General features: G+C 31.0%; 2 protein-coding genes across 2 annotated transcripts; one reads left to right on the top strand and one right to left on the bottom strand.

Moving 5' to 3' along the window:
* On the top strand, positions 6,330 to 11,832 carry LOC109352797 (putative receptor protein kinase ZmPK1). The gene is made up of 2 exons (XM_019594992.1): positions 6,330 to 6,808; positions 9,636 to 11,832. The coding sequence occupies exons 1-2, from the start codon at positions 6,331 to 6,333 to the stop codon at positions 11,552 to 11,554; spliced, it is 2,397 nt and encodes a 798-aa protein (XP_019450537.1). The 5' UTR covers position 6,330; the 3' UTR covers positions 11,555 to 11,832.
* On the bottom strand, positions 12,270 to 16,223 carry LOC109352723 (probable serine/threonine-protein kinase PBL26). The gene is made up of 5 exons (XM_019594904.1): positions 15,675 to 16,223; positions 14,838 to 15,049; positions 14,294 to 14,483; positions 13,564 to 13,955; positions 12,270 to 12,887 (listed from the first exon to the last, which is right to left on the bottom strand). The coding sequence occupies exons 1-5, from the start codon at positions 15,799 to 15,801 to the stop codon at positions 12,474 to 12,476; spliced, it is 1,335 nt and encodes a 444-aa protein (XP_019450449.1). The 5' UTR covers positions 15,802 to 16,223; the 3' UTR covers positions 12,270 to 12,473.

Genomic DNA, 23,909 nt, shown 5'->3' with positions numbered 1-23,909 from the left:
ATCTATTTATAACATGAGATTTTTCTCATGTTCCTCATTTCTCCCATGTGGGACTTAGGAGCTTAATTTTTTATTTTTTCAAAACTCTTCCATGTGGGACTTTGAGAGTTGTTTTTTCAAACTCTTCTATGTGGGACTTCAGTGTTTTTTATATTTCACACCCAAAAGTTCTCACTCATGGTTTTCAACAAACCATGTTCCAACAATAGTTCATTTTGAACTATGATTGTCGAACTAGACAATGGTGGTAGCGGCTGAGACTTTTCTTGGAAGCTTCATGGTTCAGTTAGCTGAGTATTGAAGAAGGTGGTTGTTGGTGAACTTTAGTGTAGAGGTTCCATGATATCGAAAGACTTCCTAACAATAGGTGGCTAGGCGATATCTTCCATTAGATGGCAGTATGAGAAGGTACACTAGAATTTTGGAGAGCTAGGCTCTTGGTAACATCGTCAAGGATACTCATAAGGTCTATGCTGTAGGAAAGCAATTAAAGAGAATTAGACATTCAACAAGTGAAGTGATATATTCGTTAAGGTGGAGATTCTTGTGCAGATTTCTTAAGGAGCGATATATTTGTTTATTTCAATTAAGGTGAAGATTGTTGGAGATGTTTGAAATATGTTATTATATGAAGTCCCACATTGCCTAGCATTAAAATATAGTAGAATATCAATGTTATATATTAAACTCATGTCCCTTGTTATAATGTGCACTAGATATAAGCACAAAATAGAAACACCTCTTGGGCAGGTGGGCCAATGGATATGCTAGGGTTTGTAATCCTTATTCTTTAATAATATCTTGGTAGCCGTTCAGCGCTCCAGGGATGTAGGAACAATTGGTCGAACCCCGTTACCAAATTCTCTTGTTTCTTCTCTTCTCTTTATTCTATGCACTTTATTTGATTGTTTATGGCCAACAATGATATGCAATGATCGCTTCCACTGCACCAACAGTCATAACAATTGTGATTGCAAAGTGTTATTTAAAACATTGGATTACTCATATAGGCACCACCCCCATTAAGTTTTACCTACCAAGCTTATGGAAAAACAGTTTTCAAAAACCAAATTAGTGTACACAAATGAAGACATACCATTGGCAACTAAAGGATTGGTGTAGTGACATAAAGTTTCATGGATAGCTTTAGTATTGGCAAAAGCATCTCATGATGGACAACAAGGAGACACATAATTATCATGAAAAATGGACATGTTGTGCTAAAGCTAAAGCAACGACCAACCTACCATGAATATCAAGGAGCAATTCAAGTATCAACAAATGGCAACCCAACCCAAGTGAGATTTCAAGTTTAACAATACCCACTCTATTAAATCACCTTCATAAAAGAAACCCATTCACAAGATGGAATGGGACAATCTCCAAGGACATGGAGAGTGGTCTCTTGAGTGTCAACACAATGAGGACAAAAAGAAAAATAATTACTAGAAGCATTTTTGTGAATATTAGCAAGAAATTTTTCACATGTGAAACTTGAGTTTGAGGACCCCTTTCAACATTCATGTTACATCTGAGGTCTGGTCGACCAATAGGAATGAGGCCAATTACAAGGAAGACAAGATTCGACCATTGATTATACTTGGAAGGTCGGCCTATCTAGGGGAAGGACAATAGCGACAACACCAAGTTAACACATGCTATGTCAGAAAATCTTCCTTTATGTCAAAGGCAATATTATGCCGCCTGAGCAATCAGGTTCACGTTATCCACATGACAAAGGTAGTCAAAATCTACAATATTGTCAATTTGATAGGATAAAAAGGGACAAGGTCACATCATCCGCAATAATGACAGACCTCCCATTAGATTATAGACCACTCCACAATGTAAATAGGTGGTGACGTTACCATAAGTAGATGACATGTATTCTCATCCTACATTTTGTCTCCAAACATTCAGTTACAAAAACTCACTTGAACATCGAAGTCTCTTTTTAGGTACCAACTCAGGACGATCTAACATTGAAAATTGCACACATTTAGCAATTCGACTCAAGTTCTCACAACCTCACTAACACAGGAGAACACATATAGTATCACATATTCCAACTTGAATGTACATACAAACATTGGCAGCTCTTGAACTAAAGTTTAGAGTGAACGACAATATTGAATTACAATTTATAATTAAAATTAATCGAGTAGAAATAAAATATATATAATTGTTTGAGAGTTTTAAAACAACATGTTAATTCTAAATAACATTTTACTAACTAAAGATGTTAAAGAATTATAATACACATTCATTTAAAATGTTGTTTTTCGTTCTTTTAAAGATTTAAACTCATTGATGATTGAATTAGATATAAAAAAATTCGTTATTTCATGTAAATCTATCATTAGTATAAGCTTATTCATGCAAAACAACCAACCCCATCATTTGAAGAATGAGACATAATAAAAATTATGAGACAACATGTTTATAAGCTTATTCATATCCCAATTACCTTAAGTTAGAATAAATTTTGGCCATCAATATTACCATCACACCCATCATTATATTTTTGGACGTCATGTTTATGATCATTTGCTGTAATTTTAAGAAGAAGCCACAATTCCAATGCTCATATTCTCTTGACTCTCTATTCTTACATTTCACATTCCTTGCTGCTTCTTTTCTTCTTCTTCTTCTGGGTTTTCCATTTGTGCTTATACGTAGGGGTGGCAATTGGATGAGTTTGAATTTGGATCTTAATGGATGGATAGAAAACTATTCATCAATTCAAATAAATCCATTACATCATCAATCCATCCATATCCATCCATATCCAATGGATTCCAATCCATCTATTCTATCCATGTATCCATTTTAATGGATTGGATGGATGGATATCCAGCCCACATTTTTTTAATTTGAACAAAACATTTTAATAAAACAATTTAAAGAAAAAAATTCTTTTAAATAATATTATTTAATAAAGCATTTGTAAATATCAATTTTAAAAAATATTTTTATTAACAAACACTTTTAAAAAGTGTTTTTGTGAATTTTTTTTATAAACACTCTTAGTAGCAAGAATCTCTGGTGCAACATAATTGGTAGGGGTGTAAAAGTCCGTTTCGGTTTTTGACGCAATTTTATGACCGAACCGAACACAAAGATATAGTTCGGATCGATTAACCGCAAATTTTATTTAGGAATTGAACTGTTCATTAGGGGTTCGGTTTCGCAGTTTTTCAACTTATTTAAAGAAAATCATTTAAGAAATAGTTGAACATAATTTGTAAAGAATAAAGTCAACTAAATGAATACTAAACACGTCAATATTAAAATATTTAATACTCTTTCTAGTAAAACAATAATAATTCAACATCTCAACGCACTACAAACTTGAAATTTTAGTCCACAAAATCTTCTAAAATGTTCAACAAAATTTAAGAATGACAAACTTGGTACCAATATTTTAGTACAACAGTAACACCTAATACTCCACATCATTAGCAATATCATTGAGTTCTTTCTTTATTTTCTTTTAGTTCTTTAATTTCTTTATTTGATTAATTTCATGTGACAAAATGTATACTAGTTTTTTTAGTTTTCTTTCTATCTTCTCAATGAATAATAGAGATAATAGATATTTAGGTTTGTTTACTAATTTATTTTTTTATTTGCCTCTTATTTATAGACTATTTTATTAATAATCCTAACTTCTTAATCATATTTTATCTCCTAACTTTAAGCTTAATCATCCAAATATAAAACACCTAACTTTAAAGCTTAATCATCCAAATATAAAATAAAATTATTTTTTAATATGCGGTTCGGTTCGGTTTTAACGGTTCCAAAATTTACAAAACCGTGAACCGAACCGACTTAAATGGTTCAAAATAAAAAAAACTGAACCGAACAGCAAACTGAACTGAACTGCATTTTATGGTTCGGTTCGATTTCATCAGTTTTACAGTGTAAACCAGAACCGCTTACACCTCTAATAATTGGGACTTCCATAAGTTGTATGTATCAGTTCATCATCCTAAAATATTTAATTTTGTTATTATATTATCACATTAGTCAATAACCAAAATGATATATTTCTACTTTGCATTAAGATGTCGGGGTAAAGCACTAAGGTAAAGCACTAAGGCCCGTAATCGTTTATACTTTTTTTATAAGCACTTTTTAAAATCATAATTGCAATTTTCAACTTTTGTAATGTGTGTGAGATTGTGCTTAGAAATGTGAGAGATTTTTTTATATTAATATTGAATTAATTGGAAAAAAAATTTGTTTTTATTTTTATTTTTTGGATTGGTTATCCATCCAAATGGATATAACCATGGATATCCATTGGATATAATGGATGAATTTGAATCCATTCATTATCAACATCATCCATTGGATTATATCCATTTAAATCCATTAGTTCTAACGGATGGATTTGGATGGATTTTGGATTATGGATAATTTTGTCACCCCTAAAATGGACCCTCCTCTTAACTTATATATATATATATATATATATTGAGGAGATAACCGTTTGCACCTAAATTAAGTTATACTAGTTATTTCTAATCTCAGACATTCATTTTTTAAAATCTAACGGACCAAATGGACTAAAGTTAAAAGTTATTTAAGATTTCTCATTTTCTCTCTCATTATATTTCACTCACTCATTTGATCCGTTAGATTTAAGAAAATAAATGAATGAGATTAAGTGTCACTATTATACCTTAATGTGTAAATGGATTCATCATCATATATATTATATACATATGTTAATATATAAATATATATACACTATTATATAAACGTAAAACTTGTCAAAACGGTGTTCAAAAGATTGAATAAGTACAATTTCTTTATTTCAAATTTTCTAATATACTATAAAACATGTGTGAAAAACATTCAAACATTGAATTTAATATGGAATTTGTAACTAACATTATATTATACACATGTTTTTTATCTTACACGTAAAACCTGTAAACTCAATCCCAAACATTAGGAATGTGATTCAGGAGCATGAAAGTATTAGTCATTACACAAGTATATGATAGTTATAAAAAAAATTCAATATATATTAGGTATCTATTTACATATCATATATATTTGTATATATATATACATGTTTATATACATAAATCGACCTAACTCGTGAATTTAAAATTTTGCAACTCATTTATTTAGCGAATTCAATTTTTAACTCAATTACACCTCGTTTAGTTCATGGACCAAACTTATTGAACTAAATAATGAGTTGAGTTTTAAAGGAATATCGAGTTGATTCATTTTATTCTCAATCATAATTATTTTCCCATTTCAATTAAAAATAACACATTATTTCTATTACAATTAATTAGAAACTTAACATTGTGATTTTAGTTAAACAAAGTAAGTTAATTTACATCAAATTATTATCCCTCAAAGTCCAAGTGTTATTCTTTTTAACAAGTTAAGAAACCTAGATAATACTCCTGAGTGATTAATAGTGAAATAATATCGTGAGGGGAGAGTAAAAAGAACTCCATCATGAAGTGAAATAGAACATGAAATCGCAAGTTCCCAATAGGATTGAAATGTCCCACTAATCAAACCACTAGTTGGTAGGTCTCACCTCAATTTTTTTCTCCTCCTCCCATCACGGAAGAAAGTGTAACTGTGAGTTTAGATTTATGGAATTACAATTATACGCTCACTTTTATAAAGTAATAACAATCCTACAACAATGAAAAAACAATATAATATGAATATTATTGTTTATAGAATAAATATTATATTTATTTGTCCCTTCTTTCTTTTCTCTTTCTCTTCGATCAAACAACTTTTTAAAATTTATTCTCTTTCTTACTACTTTATTTCTACTCATTATCTTTCTTCCTATTTTCTCTCTTTCCATTTTGTTTCGTGAACCAAAAGCAGCATTAAAGTTTGTTGGTCCTGTTTTAATTTGGATCTTGCATTCCATTCCTTTCACTATCAATATACATTATTGAGAAACAAAAAAAAATGTTATCACCATTGCTTATAGACCAATAAAACTTGTCCATTAAAGACCACTAATAATAAACTTTAAATATCTATAGAAGACTTACATTATTGACCATTGACCATTGCATACATATTTTCCGGAGAACAAAAATGTATTCACTAATAATGTAAGAGTTTTTTACATAAATAATACATTATTCACCATTCATTTTTAATCATATTGACTCTTAAACAAAAGCAATTCAAATAAATGATAAAAGATACATTTACTATGTATAAATCTCTACGTGTATAAATATTATACTCTTTCCTTCTACATACACATCTATATATATATATCTTCCATATCAATTCACACATAAAGCACCTTCACCTTACATTATGAACATGGTTTTTTCACTCTCACTATTTCTTGTAATCTTTCTTTTTTCTTTCCAATTTTCATATTCTTATCTATCATCATTGATAATGGGTTCCTCCCTCTTAGTGGAGAAACAAAAAGAACACATAATTGTGTCACAAAATGGTATGTTCTATGCTGGATTTTATGCCATTGGTGAAAATGCATACTCCTTTGTCATATGCTTCAATGAGTCTAATCGGAACAACGGCGCGACGATCGTTTGGATGGCGAATCGCGACCGACCCGTGAACGGAAGGCGATCAAAATTTTCCCTTTCACATAATGGTAATCTTGATTTGGTTGATGCAAGTGAATTCAACATTTGGTCTTCAAAAACAGTGTCAAATGGCATAGTGGAATTGTATCTTAGAAATGATGGTAATCTTGTGTTACATGAATTGGAAGGAAACATTCTATGGCAAAGTTTTGATCATCCAACTAATACTCTTCTTCCAGGTACTTATAGATTATTGGGCATTATGTTAAACTTAAATCGATTTTCGTGGTTTACTATGGGATAATTAATCATTTTTTATTCTACTATTTGATTTTCTAAGTTGCAAAACTGTTTATGCAAGTTTTGTTATGAGTTATTCTAGGTGAACAATAAAGTTAATTCATTCAACAAATCTTGAACTATAGTAGGAATAGATGTACAAAATCTAGCATATGTTTGACATTATTTAGTAAAGTTTCTAGCGTTATGAATTATGGTGGGACGAACATCGTGTGTGTCTCCAACCTTTGTGTAGATTCTCTACCAACAACTAGGCTCAACAAATAAATCGTTTATTTAGTAATGTAAGACTTCATTAAATTCCAAAAAGGACTAAAAGGTATGATTTGATTCCTATGAGCAACATTTATTAGAGGAATTAGTTATAAATTTCAAAAAAGATTAGTTCTTTATACAATAGATGATGATAGTCTTAATAGTACTAAAACGGTTCTTTAGCAAATTCCAGATGTTGGATATGTTATGATTGAGGAAGTCTAGATAATTGGGGTATGTGTTTTCATCTAATAAAGTATTCTTGTACAAGTTTAATATTCACTCCTCAACAATATCAAATTTGTTTTTACATTTTTATCATATTATTTATCACTGATTTATATGTCACATTATTCAAGAGTCAATGATAATTAAAATATAAATATTGATAATATATTAATAGTGTAAACAACTCTTACACTACCAATATATATTAAAAATTTCTTTTATGAGTTAAGTAAATGGAGTATAGAGGTGAGTTTTACTTCTTTTTATTAAGTTTATGGGTCATCTTGCTCAATTGTTAGTGTAAATAGACATTTCCGTATTTATGTTTTTCGACCTTATCAAGTTAGTCCATAATAAATTTAAATTATCAATTTAGTTCCCAACAATTTGATGTTTTAATGTTAATAGCTTGGTCTACGTGACTAGTTAACTGCCGACTTGACAAGACGTTTTATGTGTATGTGAAACTCAGAAAACGTTTCAACAGGGTTCTTACATTGTTCTTGAATCATAATACAAATTTGAGTAAGTCAACGGAACATGATTCTTTTCAATTGTTTATAGATGGAATGTGAAATGTATGTGAAACTTGTTGAATTAACAACAATACTTTTAGAATGAACATGGAAGAGAAAGTTGAGGTTGGAAGAAGACACACTCCACGTGGACGGAAAACGTGTGGCCAAGTCAACAGTTAACGATCCATGTAAATCAAGTCATTAATGTCAATTGACCACTATGAACTAACATCACTCTACATTGAAATCGTTGAGATTAACTTGGTAAAGTCGAAGAAATCGGAGATAGAAAATATCTCCCATTTTTATTAACTCAACTTATTTTTTAAGCCACTCACAATTGGGATCCCCACTAGGATAATGTGAGAATTGAACACTGCAGGGGCTGCTGTATGTCATGTGAGGAAGCTTCCTAGTAACTCACCTTGTTATTCTTATTCTATGTTGTTATATACAAACAAAAAAAAATCATTGAACTTTTATGTTTTAACAATATTGTTATTGTTTTTCCTATTATATATTATGTTAGATGCCTCTTATTACTATGCCTTCAAAGAATTTTATGACTATTTTATGGCTCTTTTTAAGGGCATTTTATGTCACTTTTATGACTTTGTTTCTAAGCATCCAATGCTTCATATCCAAGATACCAAGACTTTGCTTGCCTATAAAAGGACACATAATAATTGATAAACAACTAATTAATATTGTTTTAAATTCTTACAATATAGATAAATATGATCATTTTTTTCTAAAAAAGTACACACTAATAAAGAAACATAGGATATGATTGTTTCATATGTGCAAGCTTTTGTATGTGTTTAGTAACCTTTTATTTTTAAATTCATAACAGACATTGACAGTGCTATGTGTTAGTGAGGGTGTGCACAATTTTAAAAAATATATATTTATATCACTTATAATTCTGCCCCAATTTTATTTGTTTTGTAAAAAATAATTATTATTGTCTTAAATTATTTTATAATATTATAGATATGCAATTTAAGGAACTTCGTGATTATTTTCTGAGGTAAATACTCATCTGCTTCTTTGTATATCTTGTTTGAGTCTAATTGTTTTCTTCTCTATTTTTCATATGACAAAACTGATTAAATTTGCAAAATTTTATCCACACGATTTTTGTTCAATTGATTTGGTGATGTTTGATAATCAATTTGAGACTTACATCATTGATAATGCATAACAATGTTGAATTTAATTATTTGAAGTAAATCAATAATATTTTAGATAAGTTGGTTGAAAGTTGATTGTTTACTTTCTTTTGAAGTTAACCATACTGTAGAAAGAGTTTCTAATCAAATGGGAAATGTATTGATGAATGATTGTCTAATGACTTAGATTTAGCGAGAAATGTTCAACAACAATTTTAACAAATTGATCATTCAACGATTTCAAAATATAAAATCACATAGAGTTTAATTATGAAATATGCAATTTACGTGATTAAATATTTCAAATTTTGTAATTTTGACATTAGTGTTTTCATGATGATGATAATTATTATTTTAGTTTTTGACATATCTTGCATACCCTGCCTCCGAGTCCTAGACTTGTCACTGGTAACATGGTAACAGTGTAAGACTTTTATATAGTATCACTCCATCATTAACCATTTATTTTCAATCATCATTGACTCTTCAAGAAACTAATACAAATCAATGGTGAATAATATAGTGATTGTGTATAAATCTTTTCACCGATAATTATGTATTCCTATAAATATGTCTTTTCTGAATCATTCCAGGACAACTTCTAACAAGACATACACAACTTGTATCTTCAAGAAGTGAGAGTAACCATTCAGTTGGTTTCTATAAATTATCCTTTGATGATCAAAACCTGCTTTCTCTTCTTTATGATGGCCCTGATGTATCAAGCACTTATTGGCCAGATTCTGAGTTACTAACCTTAAAATCTGGAAGATTTACCTATAATATCACTAGAATTGCAGTGCTAAATTCTCTTGGATATTTCACTTCATCAGATAATTTTACTGTTACAACATCTGATTATGGCATTGTGATACAAAGAAGATTGACATTAGATTATGATGGTAACCTTAGGGTATATAGTCTAAATGATATGTCAAATAAATGGTACATTTCATGGCAAGCCATTCCTGATTCTTGTGCAATTCATGGAATTTGTGGAGCTAATAGTACATGCAGTTATGACCCTAAAAATGGAAAGAAATGTTCATGTCTTCAAGGTTACAAAGTGAATAACTATAGTGATTGGTCTTATGGCTGCAAACCTATAGTTCCTTTTACTTGCCCTAGAAATGATTCTATGTTCTTGGAGATACCCCATGTTTCTACTTGGGGCTATGGCAACAATTGTGTGAACAATACAACCCTAAGTGGTTGTGAGAATTTGTGCTTAAAGGATTGCAATTGTCTAGGGTTTGAGTTCATATATGATGAGAAAGAAGGTTATTTCAAGTGCTATACAAAAATACAATTTCTCAATGGCCAAGATTCATCACATGTTAAATATTCAACCTACTTGAGACTACATAAAGGTCAAAAAGTTTCTAGTGGAGAATCTTTTAGGGCAAATGATCATTTGTGTGAAGTACAGATAGAGAGAGTTTATATCAAAAACCATGCACCTAGATTTGTGAACTTTATTCTTTGGATTGCTATAGCAGTTGGAGGTTTTGAAGTTATTTGCATCCTTGAGGTTTGGTGCTTCATAGTTTTGACTAGGAGAATGTCTTTACCTTCTTCTTCTGCTTCTTCTGAACAAGATCGTTATCATTTAAACACTTTTGGATTCAGAAAATTTAGTTATTCTGAGCTGAGAAGTGCAACAAAGGGTTTCAGTGAAGAGATTGGAAGAGGTGGTGGAGGTGTTGTTTACAAAGGAATATTATCAGATTCAAGACATGCAGCAATAAAGAAACTCAATGAAGCAAATCAAGGAGAAGGTGAATTCCTTGCTGAACTAAGCTTAATTGGAAGGCTTAACCACATGAATTTGATTGAAATGTGGGGATATTGCGCTGAAGGAAATCATAGAATATTGGTATATCAGTACATGGAAAATGGTTCTTTAGCAGAAAATCTCTCTTCCAACAAACTTGATTGGAGTAAAAGGTATAACATAGCTCTTGGAACAGCAAGAGTTCTATCATATCTACATGAAGAATGTTTGGAATGGATTTTGCATTGTGATATAAAGCCAGAAAATATTCTTTTGGACTCAAACTATCAACCCAAGGTAGCAGATTTTGGCTTATCTAAGTTGCTTAATAGAAATAACCTCAACAATGCAAGTTTCTCAATGATAAGAGGCACAAGGGGATATATGGCACCTGAGTGGGTTTTCAACTTAACAATTACTTCCAAAGTTGATGTTTATAGCTATGGAATTGTTCTCTTGGAGATGATAACTGGAAGGAGCCCAAGAATGGATATGCAAATAGTTGATGGAGTTGAGGTATATAATGGGAGGCTTGTAACATGGGTTAGAGATAAGAAGAGGAGTATATCTTGGTTGGAACAAATCATTGATCCTGCAATTGGGCCAAACTATGATATAAGAAAGATGGAAATTTTGGCTAGAGTGGCTTTGGATTGTGTAGAGGAAGAGAAAGATGCAAGACCAACAATGAGTCAAGTGGTTGAGATGCTTCAGAGCCATGAAAGTGATCCTCAATGATAGGAAGAGAATTTGGAAGCTTTTGAGTGTACAATATGGTGATTCTCTTATTGGTTATATTGTGGTCCTTAATGAAATTTAGGTAATATTGAACCATTTAGAATGGTATTTATATTTCAGGCTATGTGCATGTTTTAATCCTTTAGATTTCTGCTGTTACTATCTTTATAGTAGGTTACTACTGTTTTTAATTGCACTTTTGTCCTTTGTTATTAATGGAGCAAGTTCATTGCAAGATTATATTTTGTAAATGGTAAGGACCAACAATTTATTTTAATGGGTAAGATTTCCTATTTTTAATCAATTGTTGTCTTTCATTGAGAGAGTTGTGTCACAGAAATGACTACCTATAAGCTGAATCAGAGTACAATCACTGAATACTGACAGGTGAGTGAAGCCGCAATAAAGAGAAAAGGCTATCACCTGATAGTGTCGATAGAGTGAAAGCCACTATAGACGTCGACTCTTAAAGGGGGCATTTAGGAGTTCCAGATTGAGTAGCATACCAAACTCAATATGGTACTTAAGTCATGAGGCTCTTCCACTTAACAAAACCTTATTATACTATGAGGGATTAGTTCTATACCAAAAAATGATAATCGGTTAATAACTCCAATCATCATATTTACAGAATTTGGTTTACAAATATCCTTCCCCTTAGAACTCAAAAGTTCTTATAGGGCTGCAAGTCACATTATACCAACCCCTCACAATGTTATGTAAAATATTGCACTTAGAAATGAGCTCACCATTTTATACAAGTCCCTTTTGAGTTCTCACAGTTTTGATATATATATATACACACACCTTGTATTCTCTACAAAATATTAGGATGAATGCTTCTGAATGAGGCTATAGCTATAGTAAAAACAACAATTATAATGTTACATGATTTGAATGACAAAAAAATATTATAGGACTAATCATTTTGTATGCAATTGTAGTGGAATTGCAAAGAGGAACCACTTCGACGCATATTCGCGGCTTTGTTCCTCGAATTTGAACCCCATTCAATGGCTTCAGCAACCGCTCTTTGGCGTTCCATAACACTATCATTGTCAAGAAGAGTCAATGTTGCTGCATTATTAGTTTCTTGCTCTTGTCGCGGCGAAGCGGGTATGTCAATAGGTGGAAGTAGTGCAGGGTCTTGAGTCCCAAGGAAACTAAGGGCAGTGACCACATCACTAATCAAAGGCCTAACTGATGGCTCCTCATTGAGGCACATGGCTGCTACTGCTACTGCTTGATCAAGTGATCTCATTGGAAAGTTTTTTTCAAGAAGGGGATCTGCTAATTCCGGGTATCGATGACGATCTTTGAATACTGGATATGCCTGTTTAGTTTGATAAGAATACAACTAAGTTTCAATTTCAGAAGAAGATTATAACTAATTGATTTAGAAAAGCAGTTATATATGTTCTTGATGTAGCTGTTACACAAAAAGTTGCATTGTTGGAGACATAAAAAGTATGCCAAGCTGAGATGTATGCAACCGTTGCGCAGCAAAGCAACTGTTGTGTAGAGTTTATATGTAGCCAACGGTCTTAATTGAATATATCAAAGAGATTCGATAAAGTTTTAAGTTGGCTGTCGACTGCTTAACACAACCTTCACTTTGTGTCCGGGCTCAGGCCGGCTATGTATAGCATCAAACACACACGCAGGTTTGTGTTAAAATAAAAGTAAATTGCTAATGAAATATAAAAGTTTGGGATAGCTTAAGAGAATTAATGTGACATGGTAGATTTCATAGAATGCAACTAAAGAGACTTCTATGGTTGTAGATGCTAGTGGTAATGCACTTGATTACCATAAAAATGATACTTGAAGACTAATTTCTTTGCAAACATTTCAATGGAAGTAACCAAATGCTTGTACAAACTATGGCAATTGCTTAGGTTTATATGCCAAATTTTGCTACCAAAATTAATAATCTTCATAAAATTGATCAAAGACTCAAAATTGGTGTGAGGATAAATCATAAATAGAATATGACTTAGGAAACTCACCCAAGAAATTAGATTTTGCTCTATTGATGGTCTTGTGTTATCAATGGCTCTCCTTCCAGTGATTAATTCAAGTAAAACAACTCCGAAACTGTATACATCGGACTTTACAGTGATCTGACCGGTTCTTTGATACTCAGGAGCACAGTATCCATAAGTACCCATAACTCTTGATGAGACATGAGATTCTTCCCCTGTTGGTCCAAGCTTGGCTAGTCCAAAATCCGAAAGTTTTGCGTTGTAATCGTTGTCCAGCAAGATGTTCGATGATTTTAAGTCGCGGTAGATGACAGGAGGATTGGCCTTGTCATGCAGATATTCTAGACCTTTTGCAGCATCCAATGCTATTTTCATTCTGGTGAACCAATCTAGAGGTTTTTGCTGTGGATGAAGGTCTGCAATGAAGTTCAACAGAACATTGTTAAGGAAATAATGTATTCATTTTGTGGTTAAAAATCAATGGCTGATGCAGTACACACACATACCAAGTTACTAGGTAAATATGAGAACCCGAAGTTATAAGTTATCGTGCATCGAGTGAGCCAGGACTACATAAATGAGACGGAAACCTCATCTCGACCAAAAACCTTAAGATATTAAGTCTACAGGTATACAACTTGTACGAGATTCTCACTTTTTGCATTCCATCTCGATGTGACATTTTTCTCAATGTCAAATGCTAATATCAACATTTGAAAGATGAATAAAATGACAAAGCCAAGGAGAACCTTACCAAGTAAATGATCTTCAACAGATCCTAAGGGCATGTACTCATATACCAATAATCTCTGATCTCCATCAGCACAATATCCAATTAAGCTCACTAGATTTTGATGGTGCAAGAGGCTCAACATCAACACTTCAACAAGGAATTCTCTGTTCCCTTGTAATCCATTCCTATCAAGTTGCTTCACAGCTACTTCCTATAGAGTTAAATGACCAAATATCAATGCATTTCCTTTCAAATTTTCACCAATATCAAAAAAGGCTAAGAAGTTTAGGGTCTGTTTGTGAGTTTTCGCTCCAAAAAAAATCAACTCGCAAACAGACCTTTAAGAAAAAATTTGGTACTACTAAGAGTATCCCCTCAGACCCTCACCTTTTGGGTACATAACTATTTCGGGGTGCGTGACTACCCCTCTCAACAAGTGTCACTCTCAGGAGTCGAATCCTTAACCTTTTGGTCTTTCTGGAGATCTAGCAAGGTCTTACACCACTAGACCAACTTGTTGGTTAAGAAGTTTAGGATAAATACAAATTAAGTGTCATTATCTTACCTGGTTGGTTTTTTCAATTTTTCCTTTATAAACCCTTCCAAATCCACCTTCACCTATTAGGCATTCTTGCCTAAAGTTTCTTGTAATAGAAGCCAATTCCCTGAATGTGAATGTTTGTGCAGCAATGTTATTGTTCCCTGTATCTTTGTTAGCTTCCTTATTAACTTTTGGTTCTCTTTTTGGACTGCCCCTTGCATTGTGATAATTATTATCTGCACAAAATAAAAATGATGCATCAAGTATATATATATATATATGTATCACAATTGTTACATTGGTCTAATTCAGCTAGTGAAGATTATATTAATTAAGCTTTCATAACAATAAGAAATGGTAGAAACATTGCATTAAAGATTAAAATTTCGTATGATAAAATGCTGGGCATTGTGTGAAAGAAGATTAAATTAATGGACATGTAAATGATTTGTTACATCGTTGATTCATTAAAAGATTCGACAAAGTTTTACGTTGGTTCTCGACTGCTTAGCACAACCTTCACCTTTTATCTGGGCTTACGTGGTTTGGACATGTAGTTCAAATGGTGGCTAGTCCAATTCCTAAATGAAGAGGAAGATAAAAATCATATAGAAATGACTAAGAAAGACATAGATCGAAACATTGTTCTAGTCGACCTCACCGAATGGACAAAGGCTTGGTTATTGTTGGAAATGATTTGTTAGAGAATTGACAAAAGAAAAACTTAATTTTCATAAGGTTATAATATCTCATTATTTCAAAAATATTTAAGGGCTAGTGAACTTTTACAAATGAAATAATGTATCTATGAATGTGATATATATATATATATATAGGTTTTTGATTTGAAGATGATTTTACCTTGCCATTGCTGAGATTGGAATGCTGATTCCTTTGGTGGAGCAGCAGAATATTCTGTCCTATTTCCATTGTTAGGCCTCTTTGTTACTTTCTTTTCTTGAGAAGAAAAACATGATAAGCAACTCATTCTCCACAATATGTATGTTGATTCAAACACTTAATATTTTCAAAGGAAAAACAAAGATCTCAACTTTTCAATCTTTAACATTCCCATGCACACAAAAAAAGGTTACAAATTAAGAATTCTAGAGAATTTTATATCTATACTCTTAATAACAATGAAATCAAAAGAATGAAAGCTCTAAAACATTGATCATGTAAGAAAATCTTAAAAAGAAGTCAATATTATTGGAGCAAAACAAACCAAAACCAAAACCCAAATGGGACAAAACAAACTTAGAAACAAATTTTGACTAAGTTGGCAATGGAAAATCTTGGTTTGTTAGGTGAGGTTGGTCAAAAAACAAACATGGTTGACAACATTTTTTGGTGTTCCCTCACAATGTTGGGTGGAAAAGGGAAGGGAAGTTTAGAACATGCATGCACATGCATTCCTAAGAGATAGATGAATATATGACTAATTTCAATGTGTGGAGTAGAGTTCATGATGCCGTTTAATATGATAATTATAATCTATTATTGACTAAGGGAAGATAAATATAGGTAACATATTATTCCATGTCAAAGAGAGTGTATGGGTGAAGATAAAATATGATTTTCTCTACAATCATAGTTGGTCAAATATGGAATAACCCATGAGTAAAAATTGGGTTTTACAAATTTTGGGTTTATGGTTTTACAAATTGGAGAGTAAAAAAAGGAAACTTTGCTTCTCTAATTTGAATACTAAGGATATCTCTATTAATATTAACTTTATTCTTATTTAGGTTTTATACATTATTTTTATTTTTATGCTTATTCTTATTCTTATATTATTTGGTCTCATAACTCTTCCATAACCAACCCCATAATATACCCTACACAATTTCTCTCTTTCGTTTTCTCTTTGGGATCCATATTTTTTATAAGACTAATTATAAAAATGTTCATTTGAAAGGAGTATTCTTAATTAATAAGAATTCTACAACAACAAATGAGAGAAGAATATTCTTATTTGAATAAAAATGTGATAAGAATGAATCATTGGGAATACTCTAAAAATTTAACTTCTAGGTTTGGATTTAAATTGGTCAATATACAAAGGGAAAATTTATTGGTAAATTTGATGTCTATATCCAGTTTTCTCGGTTGATTTTTTTAATTGAAGAAAGAGTTTTAATAGGAAGAAGAATTAGAGAGTGAGAGTAGTGAGTTTTATTTTCCTAGACAACAAAGATGTGAGTGAGTGGAGAAGAGAATTTTAAATTTCGAATTGTAAGAAATTAGATAAAGTGAGAGACACGCCATTTTTTAAAACATAGATTTTAAAAATGGGTGTAACTCCTCTTATATACATTTTGATAATGATATTGATGTAAACCATTTAATATGATGAATGATTAAGATCATTAATGAATTTATATCAAAATTAGATTTAGATTTATGTACATTACACTTTAATGTTCAAGCTTAGGCATTAGAGGAATCCATCTCTTCAAACTATAGCAAAGAGAAACACATTATTGTACACTCACACAAGGAATAATATTATTTTCCACATATCCCTAGATATCTTTTCTTCACTCACACAATGAGTGATATTATTTGTAAAACTCAAATTGTTCATTTTCTACGAGTTCCATCGCCGGAAAAAGAAGAATCACAACCAATATTGTGAAATCTGAGTCGAATATCAAATCAGAAGAGATTTTGTATTACGTTTAAACGGTTAAATCATTTGGTTGGATCGGGTGATTTCATATATAATTAATAATTATCTATAAATATATAATTATATATAAATACAAAATTTGATATAATTAGTAATTGTGTATAATTATATTGAAGTAACATCTCTCTATCTTTTTTGGGTCGGAGTAAAACAAAATATGAGAGTAACGCTACATTTTTTTACTTTTAAGTGAATCGCCCGATTCACTTTCTAGATTATTATGGTTTAAATGAGTTTAAGACGGTGAGACTAAAATTTGCTCGTCTCAAAACGGTTCAATCACTCATTCAGATAAAACTGTAAATCAGAGTCATTTTGAAGTCTGGTCAGTGGACCGACCGATCCACTCCGGTTCTCACAACATTGTTCACAATTTCTTTAAAGTGCCTCACTCTAGGCAACATGGTGTGTCTCCCATTTCCCACTAGACATTGCATTACCTTTTTCATGCTGCATTTTGGTTCAATCAAGTTTTAATATAAAAGAAGTTGGAAATAAAGTTTCGGGGGAGAATTTTACATGAGGAGAGCTCAAGCTCATGCATTTGGTTAGGTGTCAAGGTTCTCTCTATTTCATTAACAACTAGACAAGATTTCAAACCTTAAATTAATAATTTGGCTAAAAAATATTGATCATCAAATGAGGAGAAATGGGTAGGAAATTAAGACAAGAAAATGAAAATGATCTTTCGTCCTCAAGAATTAAAAATATTACCGAAGAATGAAGATGGATTGATATAGAGGTATTGTGGGGTTTAGTCTCACCTTAATTTTCTTGTATATTTTCATCTAAAAATTAAAGTACACACTATGCTAGATATCGCAATAAATCACAGTCAAAATAATATTATTGTACAACGAAAGAGAATAGCTAATTACCTTCACCTTTTTACATGGAAATTGAGAAAAAAAACTACTTAGGCTAAGCTTATAATTGTCCTTTTCTCATAGTAAAAATAGGAAGAGATGTAAATTGGCATCACATTCAGTTACTTCAGCCAAAAAAATCTGACCCATGCATGTTGGGTGTTCCTTCAACAGAAAGTGACACAATGATATTAGTCAATAATTAAAACTTTATCTTTTAACCACAATTTCTTACCTTTAGTGTTAACTAGTTTAGGAAGGTATGAGAAGTTCATTTCATAATGAGACCAAATAATCATAAAAGTTGACCTCACAATTATATCTATGAAAATCCGACAAAAATATATCTTTTATGGAGGATTGAAGATATATCCAAGTTAAGTTCAACTTAAGTTTACTTATTTATTTTTTTAAATCGAACTATCATAAGAGTAAAATTTAAAAGTTATTTAAAATTTCTTTTTTTTTCTCTCATCACTTACCTCACTCACCTTTATGGCCCGTTTGATTTAAGAAAATGAATAATTGAGATTAAGTATAACTTGTGTAACTTAACTTAGATATAAACGGATCTCTCCTCTCTATATATATATTTTAATGTAAGATTATACAATATACAATTTATGGTTTTAAAATATAGTATGTGATCGTAATTATGCCTGTAATGTTGTAATTTTGATAGTTTTTGTAACGACATCACAATTATAATTGTGTATGTTCTATAGTTAGATTAATATATATTTTATGATTTTGACAATTTTTCCTCAACTACATAATAAACAAAAGAATTATAACCACAACCCCAACTATAATTTTAATCCATAATACAGCTAGCAATATCTAACTTGTAGGATATCTTGATGGATGAAAAAAGTTGTTCCTTCAAAATAACATATAAGTATGGCTAATCAAATAAGTGCTTTTTAGGCATTGAATATTGCCTAAGATTTTGCTTATCTAGCTTTTGCTATAATTATGCCACAGAAAATGCAATAGACCCCATGGCAAAGATTATTATGCATTGGAAAACGACACAAGTCAAAAGCTGCTTTGTGTAAAGGCAATTTCAGATGCAAACAAACCCTACTTTTCTCTTTCTCTTCTTTAAATAAGAAAATAAATTCATAAATATAATAAATATCATAAAAAAAAAATAGGGTATGCTATGCCATATGTGTTCATACTATTCTTTAACATGCAAGAACTAGTATTTAGAAGAGTAGTCAAATGGTGGTATATGGATTGTATTTGATTCAGTGGTGTAAGACCCACTAGATTCCTAAGATAACCAAATGTCATTGATTTGATTTATATGAGTAATACTTGTTGGAAAAAATATACACACATCTCAAAAGGAATTATTCCCGCCAGAAGCAGAACCCTGTATTTCTTCTAGATAATCTCCTAATTGTTCCGGAGCAACTATAAAGAAATTCTTTAACCACAAAAGAATTCATTCAAATGTAGGATACCTATCTAGAAGTTTTCACAACTCAATCGTGTATGATGGAATCATCAAAGATTTGACATTTTCGAACTCTGTCTATAACTCACTATAGGCTCGGGAAACAAAGAAAAGATGTGTACGAACGAGATATCCAGCAACAAGAAGAAGAAAAAGGATTGAGTAGAGGAACTCCCTAACATTTAGCGATCTCAAATATGTCGATATCAATGGTGACTCAATATTTATGAAAGATAAAGGAATATTTTTGATAGTTATAAAGAATTGGATATATGGTTGCTATTTAAAAAAATCAGGAACTAATAATATATTTTTCAAAAGAAAAAAAAAGGTAAAAGAAAAAAAGAAAGAGAGAGGTGATGATAAAGCACATGATTGGAGTAGAAGATGATTAATATATAGGAAATGATAAAGCAATAATTATCAAATCATGGTCATGTCCTTTGATTGGTATCAACTTTTTTTCTTGATAAATGTGTTTGAGAAGACAAAAGCAAAGTCCAAAGACATAACAAATAATTTTGGTCAGACAAAACAAAAGGTAGCATGTCCTCTCATTGTTGTGTCACAGAGATTTGACACCATTATTGCTGGATTTGTGTACCTCAGATTCCTTTCTTATTATTAGTTGTAACTAAGAAAGTTCAATATAATGCAGTGAAAGCCATGCAAACCTCACATACATGTGCACACTAATATATATTTACTATTATTCATTCTTTCTTATGTTGGGATACTTCTAAATTGTTGTGGTATTGTGTTTATTGTAATTGAGAAAAATTGTGTAAAAATATGATTATAATTACATTGTTATTGCAACAATTCCTAAAACTTAATATTGTGATAACAATTATGATAGTTTGTGAATGTAATTGAAAACATTTTTCATAGTATTTGAAACACTGATTTCTAGATTGAGTTTTCATTTTTCATGATAAAAAAATTAGCAACCTTTTCCTCAATTGAAATGCTTGGAATTGAGAGAGGAAAATATAAATAAAAGTGCAAGTGTTGTATATAACACAACTGCTTAACAATGAAATAAATTCCACTTCTCATTGTATGAATCACTTGTGAGCACAAGTATTAAGATGAAACTAGCAATTTTTTTGTTAAATCCAAAAAAATTATTCAAGAAGTATAAAGGTTACTCTCACATATGTACAAAAGGAGAGAAGTTCTCTAAGGAAAAACTTTAGAATAGGCTTGCATTATACAAGCTATTGAATTGGTACATAAAAGAAACACTTAAACCATAAAAAATATCATACAAAATATCATTAATATCATTAATTACTATACACTCACAAGGACCAAATGATATGAAACCAAGTTTTACCATGGAATACATCCAAGTGAGGCATTAAATCCCACTTTTTCTATGAAATAAGGATGAAAATATAAAAAGGAATAGAATTACATGATGAAGTAAAAAAAAAACTCAAACAATTTGACCATGAAATAAGAAAACAAATGGGTACAATATATCAATGAACCCAATCACATAAATTTGAACTCCCTTTTTCTTTGAGATACAAATTGTAATAGAAGGCTAAAGCTTATAAGAAAAAATGATAATACATAAAAGCATATGGATTTAAATGCCTCTATGCCACCACCAACATATCACCACCATCTATAGAAGCAAAAGTTAAGGAAAATAAAAAAGCACAATATATCAAACTACCCACTTACATAAATTTTAACTCTCTTTGTTCTTTGTGGTACAAATAGTAGTAGAAGGCCAAAACTTACAAAGAAAGAAAGAAAAAAATAGATAATACATAGAAGCATATGGATTTAAATGTTTATGTGCCACCACCAATACACCATATCATCATCATCTATATAAGAAAGAAATAGATGGGTAAATACTTACATATAGATAAATATAGTATTTCTTGCTATACATTTCCAACCAAAAAAAGATATTAATTTTTCTAATGATGACCAATAACAAAGACCAACAAACCTTTATGGAGAAGGAATATAAATTATGAACTGAAATATAAGAACTATAAATATGACAATTACAATAACTATGTTGTTACAATCCTTGTCATATTTAATAAGCTAGCTAAGCTATATAGTCCATAATATATGTAGCATGCATCTGAATCCTTACTTACAGATTAATTTGAAATAGGGTTTGGACCACTTGGAACTTCATGAGCATCAGCACCAAAATCTCTTCCAACATCTTTAGATGAACTATGTGTGTTCTTAGCTTTTTGAGGATGAAAGTTTGTGGTAGACATGGTTGGTTGATCTGAAGATTTAACTGGTTCAAAGGAAGCTTTAGTAGAAGGGTTTGGTTGATGAGATAAATTGACAAGGATGAGAAGAATGAAGAAAAGTGTGAGGATTTGAAGGAAGATTGATGATTTTGTGAAAGATTCTGAGATTGGTGTTGAAGTTTTAGGTAAAGCCATGCACTTTGAAAGAAAAAACCACCCCCCAAAAGCCCAAAAGGGTTCAATATCCATCAACTAGCACCAAGGCTAGATAGGAAATAAGGGAGAGAAAGAGCAAGAGAGGTAGAAAGATTGAGAGAGAAAGTGAAGAAAAATGAGAAGAATAAGAAGAAGAAGAAGCTTCAACAAAAGTGATTGGCTAAGAGGTTTTGAAATTTGATCCACATTTGTTTGAGAAGTAAGACCAACTTATTGTGGAAGTTTCATATGAAAGGTATTGGACATAGATGACTCAATTTACCAAAATAGACATGCCAAGTTTTATGAAAATAAGGTTAACCCTAATTTCTGAAAAAAGAGATATGAAAATGTAAAAACTTTTATTGTTAAAATGTGAATAGAAAAATCTTTGTTGGAATATGATATATATACTTCAATAATTTCTACACCTTAAAAAATATTAGTTTTTAGTTTTTCGCCTTAGAATATTCTTGGTGCAGTAAAAATACCATTGCAAATAGCACACTAAAATTTGCAAATAGCTCGTTCTTAACGGATCTTCCTTTGATCATTTTCTTGTATTGAGTTAGCACATTTTATTAAAGATGGCAAAAAACTCGTACTTGTGGGTAAAATTCGTACAGATAAGTTACAAACGGGTACCCATAAATACTCGCGAATACCCACACTCGTTGCCATCCCTAATTTTTATGTTGATTATTAATACATTTTACTTAGCAAAAAAAATAGTAATTTCTTCGGATAAAATATTTTCTATGATCACTACCATAAACACATTTTCTATTCTACCATAAGAACTTGTTTAATTAATTAACCAATTTAAGAGGGTGACATGTAGTTTTTTTTTTCATTACAAGCATTCCTTCTCCCTCCATATGTATGCCCTACAATTCCACTATATATTTTTATAATTTCATATGCATAGAGTGGCTCGCCTTATATTATTATTGTATAGATTATCCATAGAAAACAAAACAATTTCCAATCATAATTCTTGAAATTAGAGGGAACTTATAAAAGGACAATGAAGTCATATTTCAAAATATAATATAAAGGGGCCATTTTGTGAATGAAATATTATATAAAGAATCTTGAAAGGTAAAGCCATATATAGGAAGAAGGTGGAAAGAAGAAGAAGATGGTGATAAAGGAGGATTTGTGTCTTTTTCTTGTTTTGCTGGTTGCTCAAGAAATCTTTCTTTGACTAGGAGAGCCCTAAGAATTAGAAAAATAGTATAATATCTATGCACTATCAGTGTAAAGATTTATTCACAATTACTATATCATAATTCGATTGGATTACTTTATCTGAAAAGTCAATGCTGATTAAATATGAATAATGCAATGACAATGTATAAAACTCATACAATATTGGTGCATGCATTGTTTTCTATTAGAAAAATATCAATTATGTTCCTTGAATCTCTAACCTTTTTTTCCATGCAAACACAAGGTTTCAAAACTCCCTTTTTGTGGCGTGTAGATTTTAGAGTCCAAAGATATGGCATATAATAAGAGTATAATATATTTGAATTCTATACCAATTCTTAAAGAATTCACACATACATGTGATGTGAGTTTCAACTCCATTACTTTTTTAATTTTAATAATTAGAAAAAGGAAAAGGAAACTCGTGCA

This window comes from Lupinus angustifolius, chromosome LG07, assembly GCF_001865875.1.
Source record: "Lupinus angustifolius cultivar Tanjil chromosome LG07, LupAngTanjil_v1.0, whole genome shotgun sequence".
NCBI classification, from domain to species: Eukaryota; Viridiplantae; Streptophyta; class Magnoliopsida; order Fabales; family Fabaceae; genus Lupinus; species Lupinus angustifolius.
This window is presented reverse-complemented; position numbering and strand designations above follow the sequence as displayed.